The 18,607-nt window shown below is 47.8% G+C and overlaps 4 protein-coding genes across 4 annotated transcripts in view; all 4 read left to right on the top strand.

Moving 5' to 3' along the window:
* Positions 1–18,607, top strand: part of col6a3 (collagen, type VI, alpha 3) — a 99,698-nt gene that overhangs the window by 46,951 nt on the left and 34,140 nt on the right. The gene's annotated exons all lie outside the window — the stretch shown is intronic.
* LOC311065151 (collagen alpha-3(VI) chain-like) lies at positions 80–2,232 on the top strand (the record flags this gene model as incomplete). The annotated part of the gene is made up of 3 exons (XM_084085368.1): positions 80–695; positions 864–1,460; positions 1,613–2,232. Coding segments are annotated over 3 exons (1,833 nt in total), but the record flags the coding sequence as incomplete, so codon positions are not given.
* LOC311065149 (collagen alpha-3(VI) chain-like) lies at positions 2,411–4,562 on the top strand (the record flags this gene model as incomplete). The annotated part of the gene is made up of 3 exons (XM_084085366.1): positions 2,411–3,026; positions 3,194–3,790; positions 3,940–4,562. Coding segments are annotated over 3 exons (1,836 nt in total), but the record flags the coding sequence as incomplete, so codon positions are not given.
* LOC311065148 (collagen alpha-3(VI) chain-like) lies at positions 14,064–18,547 on the top strand (the record flags this gene model as incomplete). Its single annotated transcript, XM_084085365.1, has 6 exons — positions 14,064–14,679; positions 14,848–15,444; positions 15,594–16,193; positions 16,396–17,010; positions 17,179–17,775; positions 17,925–18,547. Coding segments are annotated over 6 exons (3,648 nt in total), but the record flags the coding sequence as incomplete, so codon positions are not given.

Genomic DNA, 18,607 nt, shown 5'->3' with positions numbered 1-18,607 from the left:
GTCAGATAATTGAAGTGATCAGGTCAAATTACCTCCGTTTCACATTTCACCACACACATGAACCCTCATAGTAATGTAAATTTCATGTTCCCTAGTTGAGCGCAGTGCTCCCGGAAGGGATGTTGTGTTCTTACTGGATGGATCTGATGGCACAAGAAATGGATTCCCAGCAATGCGTGACTTTGTCCAGAGAGCAGTAGAGACCCTGAATGTGGGTGAGAACAAAGATCGTGTGTCAGTGGTTCAGTACAGCAGAGATGCAGCTGTCCAATTCTATCTGAACACATACACAACAAAGAGCGAGATCCTTGACATTGTCAGAGGCATGAGGCACAAAGGTGGAAGACCCCTCAACACTGGAGCAGCTCTCCAGTATTTGATAGATAATGTCTTCACCGCTTCCGCTGGAAGCAGGCGCCTGGAAGGTGTGCCACAGTTACTAATTGCGCTGATTGGCGGAAGGTCCTTTGACAATGTTGACCCACCAGCCTCTGCTCTCAAAGAGATGGGAGTCTTGACCTTTGCAATTGGAACCAGGGGCTCTGATGCCAGAGAACTGCAAAAGATATCCCAAGAGCCTGGTAATGCTGTGTCTGTGTCTGACTTCACTGACCTCCCCAGTGTCCAGGAGAAACTTCGCTCTTCCATGGAAACGGTGCTTGTTGAGGTTACTCCAGACTCACCAACTGTGTTAGGTATGTTAACAGGCATGAGACCTTTTGCTGGTGGTAGAGGAAAACATATTTGTTTCAGGCAAGTTTAGGGGGCATCGAAAAAGTAGTAAAACATCTCCAGCACTGATGATTGTTCCGCACCATTTCTGTCTAGTTTATCTGACATATTGTCTGTCTTTGCTTCCCCAGTTGATGATGACACTGCCAGAAGGGATGTAGTATTCCTTCTGGATGGGTCTGATGGCACAAGGAATGGATTCCCTGCCATGCGTGATTTTGTTCAGAGAGTGGTGGAGAACTTGAACATTGGTGAAAACAAAGACCGTGTTTCTGTGGTCCAATACAGCAGAGATTCAGAGGTGCACTTCAATCTGAACACACACACCACAAAGGAAGACATCGTTGATACGGTCAGAGGGCTGAGGCACAGAGGAGGCAGACCCCTCAACACCGGGGCAGCCCTCCAATATGTCAGGGACAACATCTTTACTGCCTCCTCTGGAAGTAGGCGTCAAGAGGGCATTCCTCAGATTCTGATTGTGTTGAGTGGAGGGCGGTCTAATGATAACGTCGATACACCAGCCTCCGCCCTCAAGTCGGACGGGGTTTTGATCTTTGGCATCGGAACTAGAAATTCTAGCAAAGAGGTTCAGAGGATTGCCTCAGATCCTAATTATGCCCAGTCTGTGTCTGACTTTTCTGACCTCCCTAATGTCCCGCAGACATTCATTGCCTCTCTCAACACCATAAGTGTTGAAGTGACCCCCACAACCCCTACGGTCGAAGGTAAGACAGCACTTGCTTTGTTAGCTCCCAACGTGCACCCCATATCCTTGTTAGCATAAGCAACACATGCACGGCGAACTGACATACAATTTGCAGCTAGTAGAAAGGTATGTTGAAATCATTTTGTCTTTGATTTCTGATTCTCCTAGTAGATGAAAGAACTGCCAGAAGGGATGTAGTGTTCCTACTGGATGGTTCTGATGGCACAAGGAATGGATTCCCAGCTATGATAGACTTTGTTCAGAGAGTGGTGGCCAGACTGAATGTCGGAGAAAACAAAGACCGTGTCTCAGTGGCCCAGTACAGCAGAGATGCAGAGGTCCACTTCAATCTGAACACATACACCACAAAAGCCGATATTGTGGACACGGTCAGAGGCCTGAGGCACAGAGGAGGCAGACCCCTCAACACTGGGGCAGCCCTCCAGTACGTCAGGGACAACGTCTTTACTGCCTCCTCTGGAAGCAGGCGTCTGGAAGGTGTTCCACAGATGCTCATACTGCTGAATGGTGGAAGGTCTTTTGACAACGTAGATACACCAGCATCTGCCCTCAAAGAGCAGGGCATTGTTGTGTTTGGCATTGGAAGCAGGAGCTCTGACAGCAGGGAACTGCAGAAGATAGCCTATGAGCCTAGTTATGCTTTTGCAGTGTCTGAATTCACAGACCTCCCCAACGTCCAAGAGCAGCTGTCCTCTGCCATGAGCACAGTCATAGTGAGGGCTACACCCATGACACCAACAGTAACTGGTAAGACACTGACCATTGTTTAACAGACACCAGGGTGTCTTTTCATTTAAAAATGTGTCCACATTTAGTTTTATTTCAGTTTGAACTTAGTCCAAGTAGTTGCACCACTTTAAAAGAAAAAGGTCAGATAATTGAAGTGATCAGGTCAAATTACCTCCGTTTCACATTTCACCACACACATGAACCCTCATAGTAATGTAAATTTCATGTTCCCTAGTTGAGCGCAGTGCTCCCGGAAGGGATGTTGTGTTCTTACTGGATGGATCTGATGGCACAAGAAATGGATTCCCAGCAATGCGTGACTTTGTCCAGAGAGCAGTAGAGACCCTGAATGTGGGTGAGAACAAAGATCGTGTGTCAGTGGTTCAGTACAGCAGAGATGCAGCTGTCCAATTCTATCTGAACACATACACAACAAAGAGCGAGATCCTTGACATTGTCAGAGGCATGAGGCACAAAGGTGGAAGACCCCTCAACACTGGAGCAGCTCTCCAGTATTTGATAGATAATGTCTTCACCGCTTCCGCTGGAAGCAGGCGCCTGGAAGGTGTGCCACAGTTACTAATTGCGCTGATTGGCGGAAGGTCCTTTGACAATGTTGACCCACCAGCCTCTGCTCTCAAAGAGATGGGAGTCTTGACCTTTGCAATTGGAACCAGGGGCTCTGATGCCAGAGAACTGCAAAAGATATCCCAAGAGCCTGGTAATGCTGTGTCTGTGTCTGACTTCACTGACCTCCCCAGTGTCCAGGAGAAACTTCGCTCTTCCATGGAAACGGTGCTTGTTGAGGTTACTCCAGACTCACCAACTGTGTTAGGTATGTTACAGGCATGAGACCTTTTGCTGGTGGTAGAGGAAAACATATTTGTTTCAGGCAAGTTTAGGGGGCATCGAAAAAGTAGTAAAACATCTCCAGCACTGATGATTGTTCCGCACCATTTCTGTCTAGTTTATCTGACATATTGTCTGTCTTTGCTTCCCCAGTTGATGATGACACTGCCAGAAGGGATGTAGTATTCCTTCTGGATGGGTCTGATGGCACAAGGAATGGATTCCCTGCCATGCGTGATTTTGTTCAGAGAGTGGTGGAGAACTTGAACATTGGTGAAAACAAAGACCGTGTTTCTGTGGTCCAATACAGCAGAGATTCAGAGGTGCACTTCAATCTGAACACACACACCACAAAGGAAGACATCGTTGATACGGTCAGAGGGCTGAGGCACAGAGGAGGCAGACCCCTCAACACCGGGGCAGCCCTCCAATATGTCAGGGACAACATCTTTACTGCCTCCTCTGGAAGTAGGCGTCAAGAGGGCATTCCTCAGATTCTGATTGTGTTGAGTGGAGGGCGGTCTAATGATAACGTCGATACACCAGCCTCCGCCCTCAAGTCGGACGGGGTTTTGATCTTTGGCATCGGAACTAGAAATTCTAGCAAAGAGGTTCAGAGGATTGCCTCAGATCCTAATTATGCCCAGTCTGTGTCTGACTTTTCTGACCTCCCTAATGTCCCGCAGACATTCATTGCCTCTCTCAACACCATAAGTGTTGAAGTGACCCCCACAACCCCTACGGTCGAAGGTAAGACAGCACTTGCTTTGTTAGCTCCCAACGTGCACCCCATATCCTTGTTAGCATAAGCAACACATGCACGGCGAACTGACATACAATTTGCAGCTAGTAGAAAGGTATGTTGAAATCATTTTGTCTTTGATTTCTGATTCTCCTAGTAGATGAAAGAACTGCCAGAAGGGATGTAGTGTTCCTACTGGATGGTTCTGATGGCACAAGGAATGGATTCCCAGCTATGAGAGACTTTGTTCAGAGAGTGGTGGCCAGACTGAATGTCGGAGAAAACAAAGACCGTGTCTCAGTGGCCCAGTACAGCAGAGATGCAGAGGTCCACTTCAATCTGAACACATACACCACAAAAGCCGATATTGTGGACACGGTCAGAGGCCTGAGGCACAGAGGAGGCAGACCCCTCAACACTGGGGCAGCCCTCCAGTACGTCAGGGACAACGTCTTTACTGCCTCCTCTGGAAGCAGGCGTCTGGAAGGTGTTCCACAGATGCTCATACTGCTGAATGGTGGAAGGTCTTTTGACAACGTAGATACACCAGCATCTGCCCTCAAAGAGCAGGGCATTGTTGTGTTTGGCATTGGAAGCAGGAGCTCTGACAGCAGGGAACTGCAGAAGATAGCCTATGAGCCTAGTTATGCTTTTGCAGTGTCTGAATTCACAGACCTCCCCAACGTCCAAGAGCAGCTGTCCTCTGCCATGAGCACAGTCATAGTGAGGGCTACACCCATGACACCAACAGTAACTGGTAAGACACTGACCATTGTTTAACAGACACCAGGGTGTCTTTTCATTTAAAAATGTGTCCACATTTAGTTTTATTTCAGTTTGAACTTAGTCCAAGTAGTTGCACCACTTTAAAAGAAAAAGGTCAGATAATTGAAGTGATCAGGTCAAATTACCTCCGTTTCACATTTCACCACACACATGAACCCTCATAGTAATGTAAATTTCATGTTCCCTAGTTGAGCGCAGTGCTCCCGGAAGGGATGTTGTGTTCTTACTGGATGGATCTGATGGCACAAGAAATGGATTCCCAGCAATGCGTGACTTTGTCCAGAGAGCAGTAGAGACCCTGAATGTGGGTGAGAACAAAGATCGTGTGTCAGTGGTTCAGTACAGCAGAGATGCAGCTGTCCAATTCTATCTGAACACATACACAACAAAGAGCGAGATCCTTGACATTGTCAGAGGCATGAGGCACAAAGGTGGAAGACCCCTCAACACTGGAGCAGCTCTCCAGTATTTGATAGATAATGTCTTCACCGCTTCCGCTGGAAGCAGGCGCCTGGAAGGTGTGCCACAGTTACTAATTGCGCTGATTGGCGGAAGGTCCTTTGACAATGTTGACCCACCAGCCTCTGCTCTCAAAGAGATGGGAGTCTTGACCTTTGCAATTGGAACCAGGGGCTCTGATGCCAGAGAACTGCAAAAGATATCCCAAGAGCCTGGTAATGCTGTGTCTGTGTCTGACTTCACTGACCTCCCCAGTGTCCAGGAGAAACTTCGCTCTTCCATGGAAACGGTGCTTGTTGAGGTTACTCCAGACTCACCAACTGTGTTAGGTATGTTAACAGGCATGAGACCTTTTGCTGGTGGTAGAGGAAAACATATTTGTTTCAGGCAAGTTTAGGGGGCATCGAAAAAGTAGTAAAACATCTCCAGCACTGATGATTGTTCCGCACCATTTCTGTCTAGTTTATCTGACATATTGTCTGTCTTTGCTTCCCCAGTTGATGATGACACTGCCAGAAGGGATGTAGTATTCCTTCTGGATGGGTCTGATGGCACAAGGAATGGATTCCCTGCCATGCGTGATTTTGTTCAGAGAGTGGTGGAGAACTTGAACATTGGTGAAAACAAAGACCGTGTTTCTGTGGTCCAATACAGCAGAGATTCAGAGGTGCACTTCAATCTGAACACACACACCACAAAGGAAGACATCGTTGATACGGTCAGAGGGCTGAGGCACAGAGGAGGCAGACCCCTCAACACCGGGGCAGCCCTCCAATATGTCAGGGACAACATCTTTACTGCCTCCTCTGGAAGTAGGCGTCAAGAGGGCATTCCTCAGATTCTGATTGTGTTGAGTGGAGGGCGGTCTAATGATAACGTCGATACACCAGCCTCCGCCCTCAAGTCGGACGGGGTTTTGATCTTTGGCATCGGAACTAGAAATTCTAGCAAAGAGGTTCAGAGGATTGCCTCAGATCCTAATTATGCCCAGTCTGTGTCTGACTTTTCTGACCTCCCTAATGTCCCGCAGACATTCATTGCCTCTCTCAACACCATAAGTGTTGAAGTGACCCCCACAACCCCTACGGTCGAAGGTAAGACAGCACTTGCTTTGTTAGCTCCCAACGTGCACCCCATATCCTTGTTAGCATAAGCAACACATGCACGGCGAACTGACATACAATTTGCAGCTAGTAGAAAGGTATGTTGAAATCATTTTGTCTTTGATTTCTGATTCTCCTAGTAGATGAAAGAACTGCCAGAAGGGATGTAGTGTTCCTACTGGATGGTTCTGATGGCACAAGGAATGGATTCCCAGCTATGATAGACTTTGTTCAGAGAGTGGTGGCCAGACTGAATGTCGGAGAAAACAAAGACCGTGTCTCAGTGGCCCAGTACAGCAGAGATGCAGAGGTCCACTTCAATCTGAACACATACACCACAAAAGCCGATATTGTGGACACGGTCAGAGGCCTGAGGCACAGAGGAGGCAGACCCCTCAACACTGGGGCAGCCCTCCAGTACGTCAGGGACAACGTCTTTACTGCCTCCTCTGGAAGCAGGCGTCTGGAAGGTGTTCCACAGATGCTCATACTGCTGAATGGTGGAAGGTCTTTTGACAACGTAGATACACCAGCATCTGCCCTCAAAGAGCAGGGCATTGTTGTGTTTGGCATTGGAAGCAGGAGCTCTGACAGCAGGGAACTGCAGAAGATAGCCTATGAGCCTAGTTATGCTTTTGCAGTGTCTGAATTCACAGACCTCCCCAACGTCCAAGAGCAGCTGTCCTCTGCCATGAGCACAGTCATAGTGAGGGCTACACCCATGACACCAACAGTAACTGGTAAGACACTGACCATTGTTTAACAGACACCAGGGTGTCTTTTCATTTAAAAATGTGTCCACATTTAGTTTTATTTCAGTTTGAACTTAGTCCAAGTAGTTGCACCACTTTAAAAGAAAAAGGTCAGATAATTGAAGTGATCAGGTCAAATTACCTCCGTTTCACATTTCACCACACACATGAACCCTCATAGTAATGTAAATTTCATGTTCCCTAGTTGAGCGCAGTGCTCCCGGAAGGGATGTTGTGTTCTTACTGGATGGATCTGATGGCACAAGAAATGGATTCCCAGCAATGCGTGACTTTGTCCAGAGAGCAGTAGAGACCCTGAATGTGGGTGAGAACAAAGATCGTGTGTCAGTGGTTCAGTACAGCAGAGATGCAGCTGTCCAATTCTATCTGAACACATACACAACAAAGAGCGAGATCCTTGACATTGTCAGAGGCATGAGGCACAAAGGTGGAAGACCCCTCAACACTGGAGCAGCTCTCCAGTATTTGATAGATAATGTCTTCACCGCTTCCGCTGGAAGCAGGCGCCTGGAAGGTGTGCCACAGTTACTAATTGCGCTGATTGGCGGAAGGTCCTTTGACAATGTTGACCCACCAGCCTCTGCTCTCAAAGAGATGGGAGTCTTGACCTTTGCAATTGGAACCAGGGGCTCTGATGCCAGAGAACTGCAAAAGATATCCCAAGAGCCTGGTAATGCTGTGTCTGTGTCTGACTTCACTGACCTCCCCAGTGTCCAGGAGAAACTTCGCTCTTCCATGGAAACGGTGCTTGTTGAGGTTACTCCAGACTCACCAACTGTGTTAGGTATGTTAACAGGCATGAGACCTTTTGCTGGTGGTAGAGGAAAACATATTTGTTTCAGGCAAGTTTAGGGGGCATCGAAAAAGTAGTAAAACATCTCCAGCACTGATGATTGTTCCGCACCATTTCTGTCTAGTTTATCTGACATATTGTCTGTCTTTGCTTCCCCAGTTGATGATGACACTGCCAGAAGGGATGTAGTATTCCTTCTGGATGGGTCTGATGGCACAAGGAATGGATTCCCTGCCATGCGTGATTTTGTTCAGAGAGTGGTGGAGAACTTGAACATTGGTGAAAACAAAGACCGTGTTTCTGTGGTCCAATACAGCAGAGATTCAGAGGTGCACTTCAATCTGAACACACACACCACAAAGGAAGACATCGTTGATACGGTCAGAGGGCTGAGGCACAGAGGAGGCAGACCCCTCAACACCGGGGCAGCCCTCCAATATGTCAGGGACAACATCTTTACTGCCTCCTCTGGAAGTAGGCGTCAAGAGGGCATTCCTCAGATTCTGATTGTGTTGAGTGGAGGGCGGTCTAATGATAACGTCGATACACCAGCCTCCGCCCTCAAGTCGGACGGGGTTTTGATCTTTGGCATCGGAACTAGAAATTCTAGCAAAGAGGTTCAGAGGATTGCCTCAGATCCTAATTATGCCCAGTCTGTGTCTGACTTTTCTGACCTCCCTAATGTCCCGCAGACATTCATTGCCTCTCTCAACACCATAAGTGTTGAAGTGACCCCCACAACCCCTACGGTCGAAGGTAAGACAGCACTTGCTTTGTTAGCTCCCAACGTGCACCCCATATCCTTGTTAGCATAAGCAACACATGCACGGCGAACTGACATACAATTTGCAGCTAGTAGAAAGGTATGTTGAAATCATTTTGTCTTTGATTTCTGATTCTCCTAGTAGATGAAAGAACTGCCAGAAGGGATGTAGTGTTCCTACTGGATGGTTCTGATGGCACAAGGAATGGATTCCCAGCTATGATAGACTTTGTTCAGAGAGTGGTGGCCAGACTGAATGTCGGAGAAAACAAAGACCGTGTCTCAGTGGCCCAGTACAGCAGAGATGCAGAGGTCCACTTCAATCTGAACACATACACCACAAAAGCCGATATTGTGGACACGGTCAGAGGCCTGAGGCACAGAGGAGGCAGACCCCTCAACACTGGGGCAGCCCTCCAGTACGTCAGGGACAACGTCTTTACTGCCTCCTCTGGAAGCAGGCGTCTGGAAGGTGTTCCACAGATGCTCATACTGCTGAATGGTGGAAGGTCTTTTGACAACGTAGATACACCAGCATCTGCCCTCAAAGAGCAGGGCATTGTTGTGTTTGGCATTGGAAGCAGGAGCTCTGACAGCAGGGAACTGCAGAAGATAGCCTATGAGCCTAGTTATGCTTTTGCAGTGTCTGAATTCACAGACCTCCCCAATGTCCAAGAGCAGCTGTCCTCTGCCATGAGCACAGTCATAGTGAGGGCTACACCCATGACACCAACAGTAACTGGTAAGACACTGACCATTGTTTAACAGACACCAGGGTGTCTTTTCATTTAAAAATGTGTCCACATTTAGTTTTATTTCAGTTTGAACTTAGTCCAAGTAGTTGCACCACTTTAAAAGAAAAAGGTCAGATAATTGAAGTGATCAGGTCAAATTACCTCCGTTTCACATTTCACCACACACATGAACCCTCATAGTAATGTAAATTTCATGTTCCCTAGTTGAGCGCAGTGCTCCCGGAAGGGATGTTGTGTTCTTACTGGATGGATCTGATGGCACAAGAAATGGATTCCCAGCAATGCGTGACTTTGTCCAGAGAGCAGTAGAGACCCTGAATGTGGGTGAGAACAAAGATCGTGTGTCAGTGGTTCAGTACAGCAGAGATGCAGCTGTCCAATTCTATCTGAACACATACACAACAAAGAGCGAGATCCTTGACATTGTCAGAGGCATGAGGCACAAAGGTGGAAGACCCCTCAACACTGGAGCAGCTCTCCAGTATTTGATAGATAATGTCTTCACCGCTTCCGCTGGAAGCAGGCGCCTGGAAGGTGTGCCACAGTTACTAATTGCGCTGATTGGCGGAAGGTCCTTTGACAATGTTGACCCACCAGCCTCTGCTCTCAAAGAGATGGGAGTCTTGACCTTTGCAATTGGAACCAGGGGCTCTGATGCCAGAGAACTGCAAAAGATATCCCAAGAGCCTGGTAATGCTGTGTCTGTGTCTGACTTCACTGACCTCCCCAGTGTCCAGGAGAAACTTCGCTCTTCCATGGAAACGGTGCTTGTTGAGGTTACTCCAGACTCACCAACTGTGTTAGGTATGTTAACAGGCATGAGACCTTTTGCTGGTGGTAGAGGAAAACATATTTGTTTCAGGCAAGTTTAGGGGGCATCGAAAAAGTAGTAAAACATCTCCAGCACTGATGATTGTTCCGCACCATTTCTGTCTAGTTTATCTGACATATTGTCTGTCTTTGCTTCCCCAGTTGATGATGACACTGCCAGAAGGGATGTAGTATTCCTTCTGGATGGGTCTGATGGCACAAGGAATGGATTCCCTGCCATGCGTGATTTTGTTCAGAGAGTGGTGGAGAACTTGAACATTGGTGAAAACAAAGACCGTGTTTCTGTGGTCCAATACAGCAGAGATTCAGAGGTGCACTTCAATCTGAACACACACACCACAAAGGAAGACATCGTTGATACGGTCAGAGGGCTGAGGCACAGAGGAGGCAGACCCCTCAACACCGGGGCAGCCCTCCAATATGTCAGGGACAACGTCTTTACTGCCTCCTCTGGAAGTAGGCGTCAAGAGGGCATTCCTCAGATTCTTATTGTGTTGAGCGGAGGGCGGTCTAATGATAATGTCGATACACCAGCCTCCGCCCTCAAGTCGGACGGAGTTTTGATCTTTGGCATCGGAACTAGAAATTCTAGCAGAGAGGTTCAGAGGATTGCCTCAGATCCTAATTATGCCCAGTCTGTGTCTGACTTTTCTGACCTCCCTAATGTCCCGCAGACATTCATTGCCTCTCTCAACACCATAAGTGTTGAAGTGACCCCCACAACCCCTACGGTCGAAGGTAAGACAGCACTTGCTTTGTTAGCTCCCAACGTGCACCCCATATCCTGGTTAGCATAAGCAACACATGCACGGCGAACTGACATACAATTTGCAGCTAGTAGAAAGGTATGTTGAAATCATTTTGTCTTTGATTTCTGATTCTCCGGTAGATGAAAGAACTGCCAGAAGGGATGTAGTGTTCCTACTGGATGGTTCTGATGGCACAAGGAATGGATTCCCAGCTATGATAGACTTTGTTCAGAGAGTGGTGGCCAGACTGAATGTCGGAGAAAACAAAGACCGTGTCTCAGTGGCCCAGTACAGCAGAGATGCAGAGGTCCACTTCAATCTGAACACATACACCACAAAAGCCGATATTGTGGACACGGTCAGAGGCCTGAGGCACAGAGGAGGCAGACCCCTCAACACTGGGGCAGCCCTCCAGTACGTCAGGGACAACGTCTTTACTGCCTCCTCTGGAAGCAGGCGTCTGGAAGGTGTTCCACAGATGCTGATACTGCTGAATGGTGGAAGGTCTTTTGACAACGTAGATACACCAGCATCTGCCCTCAAAGAGCAGGGCATTGTTGTGTTTGGCATTGGAAGCAGGAGCTCTGACAGCAGGGAACTGCAGAAGATAGCCTATGAGCCTAGTTATGCTTTTGCAGTGTCTGAATTCACAGACCTCCCCAACGTCCAAGAGCAGCTGTCCTCTGCCATGAGCACAGTCATAGTGAGGGCTACAGCCATGACACCAACAGTAACTGGTAAGACACAGACCATTGTTTAACAGACACCAGGGTGTCTTTTCATTTAAAAATGTGTCCACATTTAGTTTTATTTCAGTTTGAACTTAGTCCAAGTAGTTGCACCACTTTAAAAGAAAAAGGTCAGATAATTGAAGTGATCAGGTCAAATGACCTCCGTTTCACATTTCACCACACACATGAACCCTCATAGTAATGTAAATTTCATGTTCCCTAGTTGAGCGCAGTGCTCCCGGAAGGGATGTTGTGTTCTTACTGGATGGATCTGATGGCACAAGAAATGGATTCCCAGCAATGCGTGACTTTGTCCAGAGAGCAGTAGAGACACTGAATGTGGGTGAGAACAAAGATCGTGTGTCAGTGGTTCAGTACAGCAGAGATGCAGCTGTCCAATTCTATCTGAACACATACACAACAAAGAGCGAGATCCTTGACATTGTCAGAGGCATGAGGCACAAAGGTGGAAGACCCCTCAACACTGGAGCAGCTCTCCAGTATTTGATAGATAATGTCTTCACCGCTTCCGCTGGAAGCAGGCGCCTGGAAGGTGTGCCACAGTTACTAATTGCGCTGATTGGCGGAAGGTCCTTTGACAATGTTGACCCACCAGCCTCTGCTCTCAAAGAGATGGGAGTCTTGACCTTTGCAATTGGAACCAGGGGCTCTGATGCCAGAGAACTGCAAAAGATATCCCAAGAGCCTGGTAATGCTGTGTCTGTGTCTGACTTCACTGACCTCCCCAGTGTCCAGGAGAAACTTCGCTCTTCCATGGAAACGGTGCTTGTTGAGGTTACTCCAGACTCACCAACTGTGTTAGGTATGTTAACAGGCATGAGACCTTTTGCTGGTGGTAGAGGAAAACATATTTGTTTCAGGCAAGTTTAGGGGGCATCGAAAAAGTAGTAAAACATCTCCAGCACTGATGATTGTTCCGCACCATTTCTGTCTAGTTTATCTGACATATTGTCTGTCTTTGCTTCCCCAGTTGATGATGACACTGCCAGAAGGGATGTAGTATTCCTTCTGGATGGGTCTGATGGCACAAGGAATGGATTCCCTGCCATGCGTGATTTTGTTCAGAGAGTGGTGGAGAACTTGAACATTGGTGAAAACAAAGACCGTGTTTCTGTGGTCCAATACAGCAGAGATTCAGAGGTGCACTTCAATCTGAACACACACACCACAAAGGAAGACATCGTTGATACGGTCAGAGGGCTGAGGCACAGAGGAGGCAGACCCCTCAACACCGGGGCAGCCCTCCAATATGTCAGGGACAACATCTTTACTGCCTCCTCTGGAAGTAGGCGTCAAGAGGGCATTCCTCAGATTCTGATTGTGTTGAGTGGAGGGCGGTCTAATGATAACGTCGATACACCAGCCTCCGCCCTCAAGTCGGACGGGGTTTTGATCTTTGGCATCGGAACTAGAAATTCTAGCAAAGAGGTTCAGAGGATTGCCTCAGATCCTAATTATGCCCAGTCTGTGTCTGACTTTTCTGACCTCCCTAATGTCCCGCAGACATTCATTGCCTCTCTCAACACCATAAGTGTTGAAGTGACCCCCACAACCCCTACGGTCGAAGGTAAGACAGCACTTGCTTTGTTAGCTCCCAACGTGCACCCCATATCCTTGTTAGCATAAGCAACACATGCACGGCGAACTGACATACAATTTGCAGCTAGTAGAAAGGTATGTTGAAATCATTTTGTCTTTGATTTCTGATTCTCCTAGTAGATGAAAGAACTGCCAGAAGGGATGTAGTGTTCCTACTGGATGGTTCTGATGGCACAAGGAATGGATTCCCAGCTATGATAGACTTTGTTCAGAGAGTGGTGGCCAGACTGAATGTCGGAGAAAACAAAGACCGTGTCTCAGTGGCCCAGTACAGCAGAGATGCAGAGGTCCACTTCAATCTGAACACATACACCACAAAAGCCGATATTGTGGACACGGTCAGAGGCCTGAGGCACAGAGGAGGCAGACCCCTCAACACTGGGGCAGCCCTCCAGTACGTCAGGGACAACGTCTTTACTGCCTCCTCTGGAAGCAGGCGTCTGGAAGGTGTTCCACAGATGCTCATACTGCTGAATGGTGGAAGGTCTTTAGACAACGTAGATACACCAGCATCTGCCCTCAAAGAGCAGGGCATTGTTGTGTTTGGCATTGGAAGCAGGAGCTCTGACAGCAGGGAACTGCAGAAGATAGCCTATGAGCCTAGTTATGCTTTTGCAGTGTCTGAATTCACAGACCTCCCCAACGTCCAAGAGCAGCTGTCCTCTGCCATGAGCACAGTCATAGTGAGGGCTACACCCATGACACCAACAGTAACTGGTAAGACACTGACCATTGTTTAACAGACACCAGGGTGTCTTTTCATTTAAAAATGTGTCCACATTTAGTTTTATTTCAGTTTGAACTTAGTCCAAGTAGTTGCACCACTTTAAAAGAAAAAGGTCAGATAATTGAAGTGATCAGGTCAAATTACCTCCGTTTCACATTTCACCACACACATGAACCCTCATAGTAATGTAAATTTCATGTTCCCTAGTTGAGCGCAGTGCTCCCGGAAGGGATGTTGTGTTCTTACTGGATGGATCTGATGGCACAAGAAATGGATTCCCAGCAATGCGTGACTTTGTCCAGAGAGCAGTAGAGACCCTGAATGTGGGTGAGAACAAAGATCGTGTGTCAGTGGTTCAGTACAGCAGAGATGCAGCTGTCCAATTCTATCTGAACACATACACAACAAAGAGCGAGATCCTTGACATTGTCAGAGGCATGAGGCACAAAGGTGGAAGACCCCTCAACACTGGAGCAGCTCTCCAGTATTTGATAGATAATGTCTTCACCGCTTCCGCTGGAAGCAGGCGCCTGGAAGGTGTGCCACAGTTACTAATTGCGCTGATTGGCGGAAGGTCCTTTGACAATGTTGACCCACCAGCCTCTGCTCTCAAAGAGATGGGAGTCTTGACCTTTGCAATTGGAACCAGGGGCTCTGATGCCAGAGAACTGCAAAAGATATCCCAAGAGCCTGGTAATGCTGTGTCTGTGTCTGACTTCACTGACCTCCCCAGTGTCCAGGAGAAACTTCGCTCTTCCATGGAAACGGTGCTTGTTGAGGTTACTCCAGACTCACCAACTGTGTTAGGTATGTTAACAGGCATGAGACCTTTTGCTGGTGGTAGAGGAAAACATATTTGTTTCAGGCAAGTTTAGGGGGCATCGAAAAAGTAGTAAAACATCTCCAGCACTGATGATTGTTCCGCACCATTTCTGTCTAGTTTATCTGACATATTGTCTGTCTTTGCTTCCCCAGTTGATGATGACACTGCCAGAAGGGATGTAGTATTCCTTCTGGATGGGTCTGATGGCACAAGGAATGGATTCCCTGCCATGCGTGATTTTGTTCAGAGAGTGGTGGAGAACTTGAACATTGGTGAAAACAAAGACCGTGTTTCTGTGGTCCAATACAGCAGAGATTCAGAGGTGCACTTCAATCTGAACACACACACCACAAAGGAAGACATCGTTGATACGGTCAGAGGGCTGAGGCACAGAGGAGGCAGACCCCTCAACACCGGGGCAGCCCTCCAATATGTCAGGGACAACATCTTTACTGCCTCCTCTGGAAGTAGGCATCAAGAGGGCATTCCTCAGATTCTGATTGTGTTGAGTGGAGGGCGGTCTAATGATAACGTCGATACACCAGCCTCCGCCCTCAAGTCGGACGGGGTTTTGATCTTTGGCATCGGAACTAGAAATTCTAGCAAAGAGGTTCAGAGGATTGCCTCAGATCCTAATTATGCCCAGTCTGTGTCTGACTTTTCTGACCTCCCTAATGTCCCGCAGACATTCATTGCCTCTCTCAACACCATAAGTGTTGAAGTGACCCCCACAACCCCTACGGTCGAAGGTAAGACAGCACTTGCTTTGTTAGCTCCCAACGTGCACCCCATATCCTTGTTAGCATAAGCAACACAAGCACGGCGAACTGACATACAATTTGCAGCTAGTAGAAAGGTATGTTGAAATCATTTTGTCTTTGATTTCTGATTCTCCTAGTAGATGAAAGAACTGCCAGAAGGGATGTAGTGTTCCTACTGGATGGTTCTGATGGCACAAGGAATGGATTCCCAGCTATGATAGACTTTGTTCAGAGAGTGGTGGCCAGACTGAATGTCGGAGAAAACAAAGACCGTGTCTCAGTGGCCCAGTACAGCAGAGATGCAGAGGTCCACTTCAATCTGAACACATACACCACAAAAGCCGATATTGTGGACACGGTCAGAGGCCTGAGGCACAGAGGAGGCAGACCCCTCAACACTGGGGCAGCCCTCCAGTACGTCAGGGACAACGTCTTTACTGCCTCCTCTGGAAGCAGGCGTCTGGAAGGTGTTCCACAGATGCTCATACTGCTGAATGGTGGAAGGTCTTTTGACAACGTAGATACACCAGCATCTGCCCTCAAAGAGCAGGGCATTGTTGTGTTTGGCATTGGAAGCAGGAGCTCTGACAGCAGGGAACTGCAGAAGATAGCCTATGAGCCTAGTTATGCTTTTGCAGTGTCTGAATTCACAGACCTCCCCAACGTCCAAGAGCAGCTGTCCTCTGCCATGAGCACAGTCATAGTGAGGGCTACACCCATGACACCAACAGTAACTGGTAAGACACTGACCATTGTTTAACAGACACCAGGGTGTCTTTTCATTTAAAAATGTGTCCACATTTAGTTTTATTTCAGTTTGAACTTAGTCCAAGTAGTTGCACCACTTTAAAAGAAAAAGGTCAGATAATTGAAGTGATCAGGTCAAATTACCTCCGTTTCACATTTCACCACACACATGAACCCTCATAGTAATGTAAATTTCATGTTCCCTAGTTGAGCGCAGTGCTCCCGGAAGGGATGTTGTGTTCTTACTGGATGGATCTGATGGCACAAGAAATGGATTCCCAGCAATGCGTGACTTTGTCCAGAGAGCAGTAGAGACCCTGAATGTGGGTGAGAACAAAGATCGTGTGTCAGTGGTTCAGTACAGCAGAGATGCAGCTGTCCAATTCTATCTGAACACATACACAACAAAGAGCGAGATCCTTGACATTGTCAGAGGCATGAGGCACAAAGGTGGAAGACCCCTCAACACTGGAGCAGCTCTCCAGTATTTGATAGATAATGTCTTCACCGCTTCCGCTGGAAGCAGGCGCCTGGAAGGTGTGCCACAGTTACTAATTGCACTGATTGGCGGAAGGTCCTTTGACAATGTTGACCCACCAGCCTCTGCTCTCAAAGAGATGGGAGTCTTGACCTTTGCAATTGGAACCAGGGGCTCTGATGCCAGAGAACTGCAAAAGATATCCCAAGAGCCTGGTAATGCTGTGTCTGTGTCTGACTTCACTGACCTCCCCAGTGTCCAGGAGAAACTTCGCTCTTCCATGGAAACGGTGCTTGTTGAGGTTACTCCAGACTCACCAACTGTGTTAGGTATGTTAACAGGCATGAGACCTTTTGCTGGTGGTAGAGGAAAACATATTTGTTTCAGGCAAGTTTAGGGGGCATCGAAAAAGTAGTAAAACATCTCCAGCACTGATGATTGTTCCGCACCATTTCTGTCTAGTTTATCTGACATATTGTCTGTCTTTGCTTCCCCAGTTGATGATGACACTGCCAGAAGGGATGTAGTATTCCTTCTGGATGGGTCTGATGGCACAAGGAATGGATTCCCTGCCATGCGTGATTTTGTTCAGAGAGTGGTGGAGAACTTGAACATTGGTGAAAACAAAGACCGTGTTTCTGTGGTCCAATACAGCAGAGATTCAGAGGTGCACTTCAATCTGAACACACACACCACAAAGGAAGACATCGTTGATACGGTCAGAGGGCTGAGGCACAGAGGAGGCAGACCCCTCAACACCGGGGCAGCCCTCCAATATGTCAGGGACAACATCTTTACTGCCTCCTCTGGAAGTAGGCGTCAAGAGGGCATTCCTCAGATTCTGATTGTGTTGAGTGGAGGGCGGTCTAATGATAACGTCGATACACCAGCCTCCGCCCTCAAGTCGGACGGGGTTTTGATCTTTGGCATCGGAACTAGAAATTCTAGCAAAGAGGTTCAGAGGATTGCCTCAGATCCTAATTATGCCCAGTCTGTGTCTGACTTTTCTGACCTCCCTAATGTCCCGCAGACATTCATTGCCTCTCTCAACACCATAAGTGTTGAAGTGACCCCCACAACCCCTACGGTCGAAGGTAAGACAGCACTTGCTTTGTTAGCTCCCAACGTGCACCCCATATCCTTGTTAGCATAAGCAACACATGCACGGCGAACTGACATACAATTTGCAGCTAGTAGAAAGGTATGTTGAAATCATTTTGTCTTTGATTTCTGATTCTCCTAGTAGATGAAAGAACTGCCAGAAGGGATGTAGTGTTCCTACTGGATGGTTCTGATGGCACAAGGAATGGATTCCCAGCTATGATAGACTTTGTTCAGAGAGTGGTGGCCAGACTGAATGTCGGAGAAAACAAAGACTGTGTCTCAGTGGCCCAGTACAGCAGAGATGCAGAGGTCCACTTCAATCTGAACACATACACCACAAAAGCCGATATTGTGGACACGGTCAGAGGCCTGAGGCACAGAGGAGGCAGACCCCTCAACACTGGGGCAGCCCTCCAGTACGTCAGGGACAACGTCTTTACTGCCTCCTCTGGAAGCAGGCGTCTGGAAGGTGTTCCACAGATGCTCATACTGCTGAATGGTGGAAGGTCTTTTGACAACGTAGATACACCAGCATCTGCCCTCAAAGAGCAGGGCATTGTTGTGTTTGGCATTGGAAGCAGGAGCTCTGACAGCAGGGAACTGCAGAAGATAGCCTATGAGCCTAGTTATGCTTTTGCAGTGTCTGAATTCACAGACCTCCCCAACGTCCAAGAGCAGCTGTCCTCTGCCATGAGCACAGTCATAGTGAGGGCTACACCCATGACACCAACAGTAACTGGTAAGACACTGACCATTGTTTAACAGACACCAGGGTGTCTTTTCATTTAAAAATGTGTCCACATTTAGTTTTATTTCAGTTTG

This window comes from Gymnoscopelus microlampas (assembly GCF_963454915.1).
Source record: "Gymnoscopelus microlampas genome assembly, chromosome: 17".
Taxonomy (NCBI): Eukaryota; Metazoa; Chordata; class Actinopteri; order Myctophiformes; family Myctophidae; genus Gymnoscopelus; species Gymnoscopelus microlampas.
The sequence above is the reverse complement of the archived record's forward strand: the minus strand, read 5'-3'. Positions and strand labels throughout refer to the sequence as shown.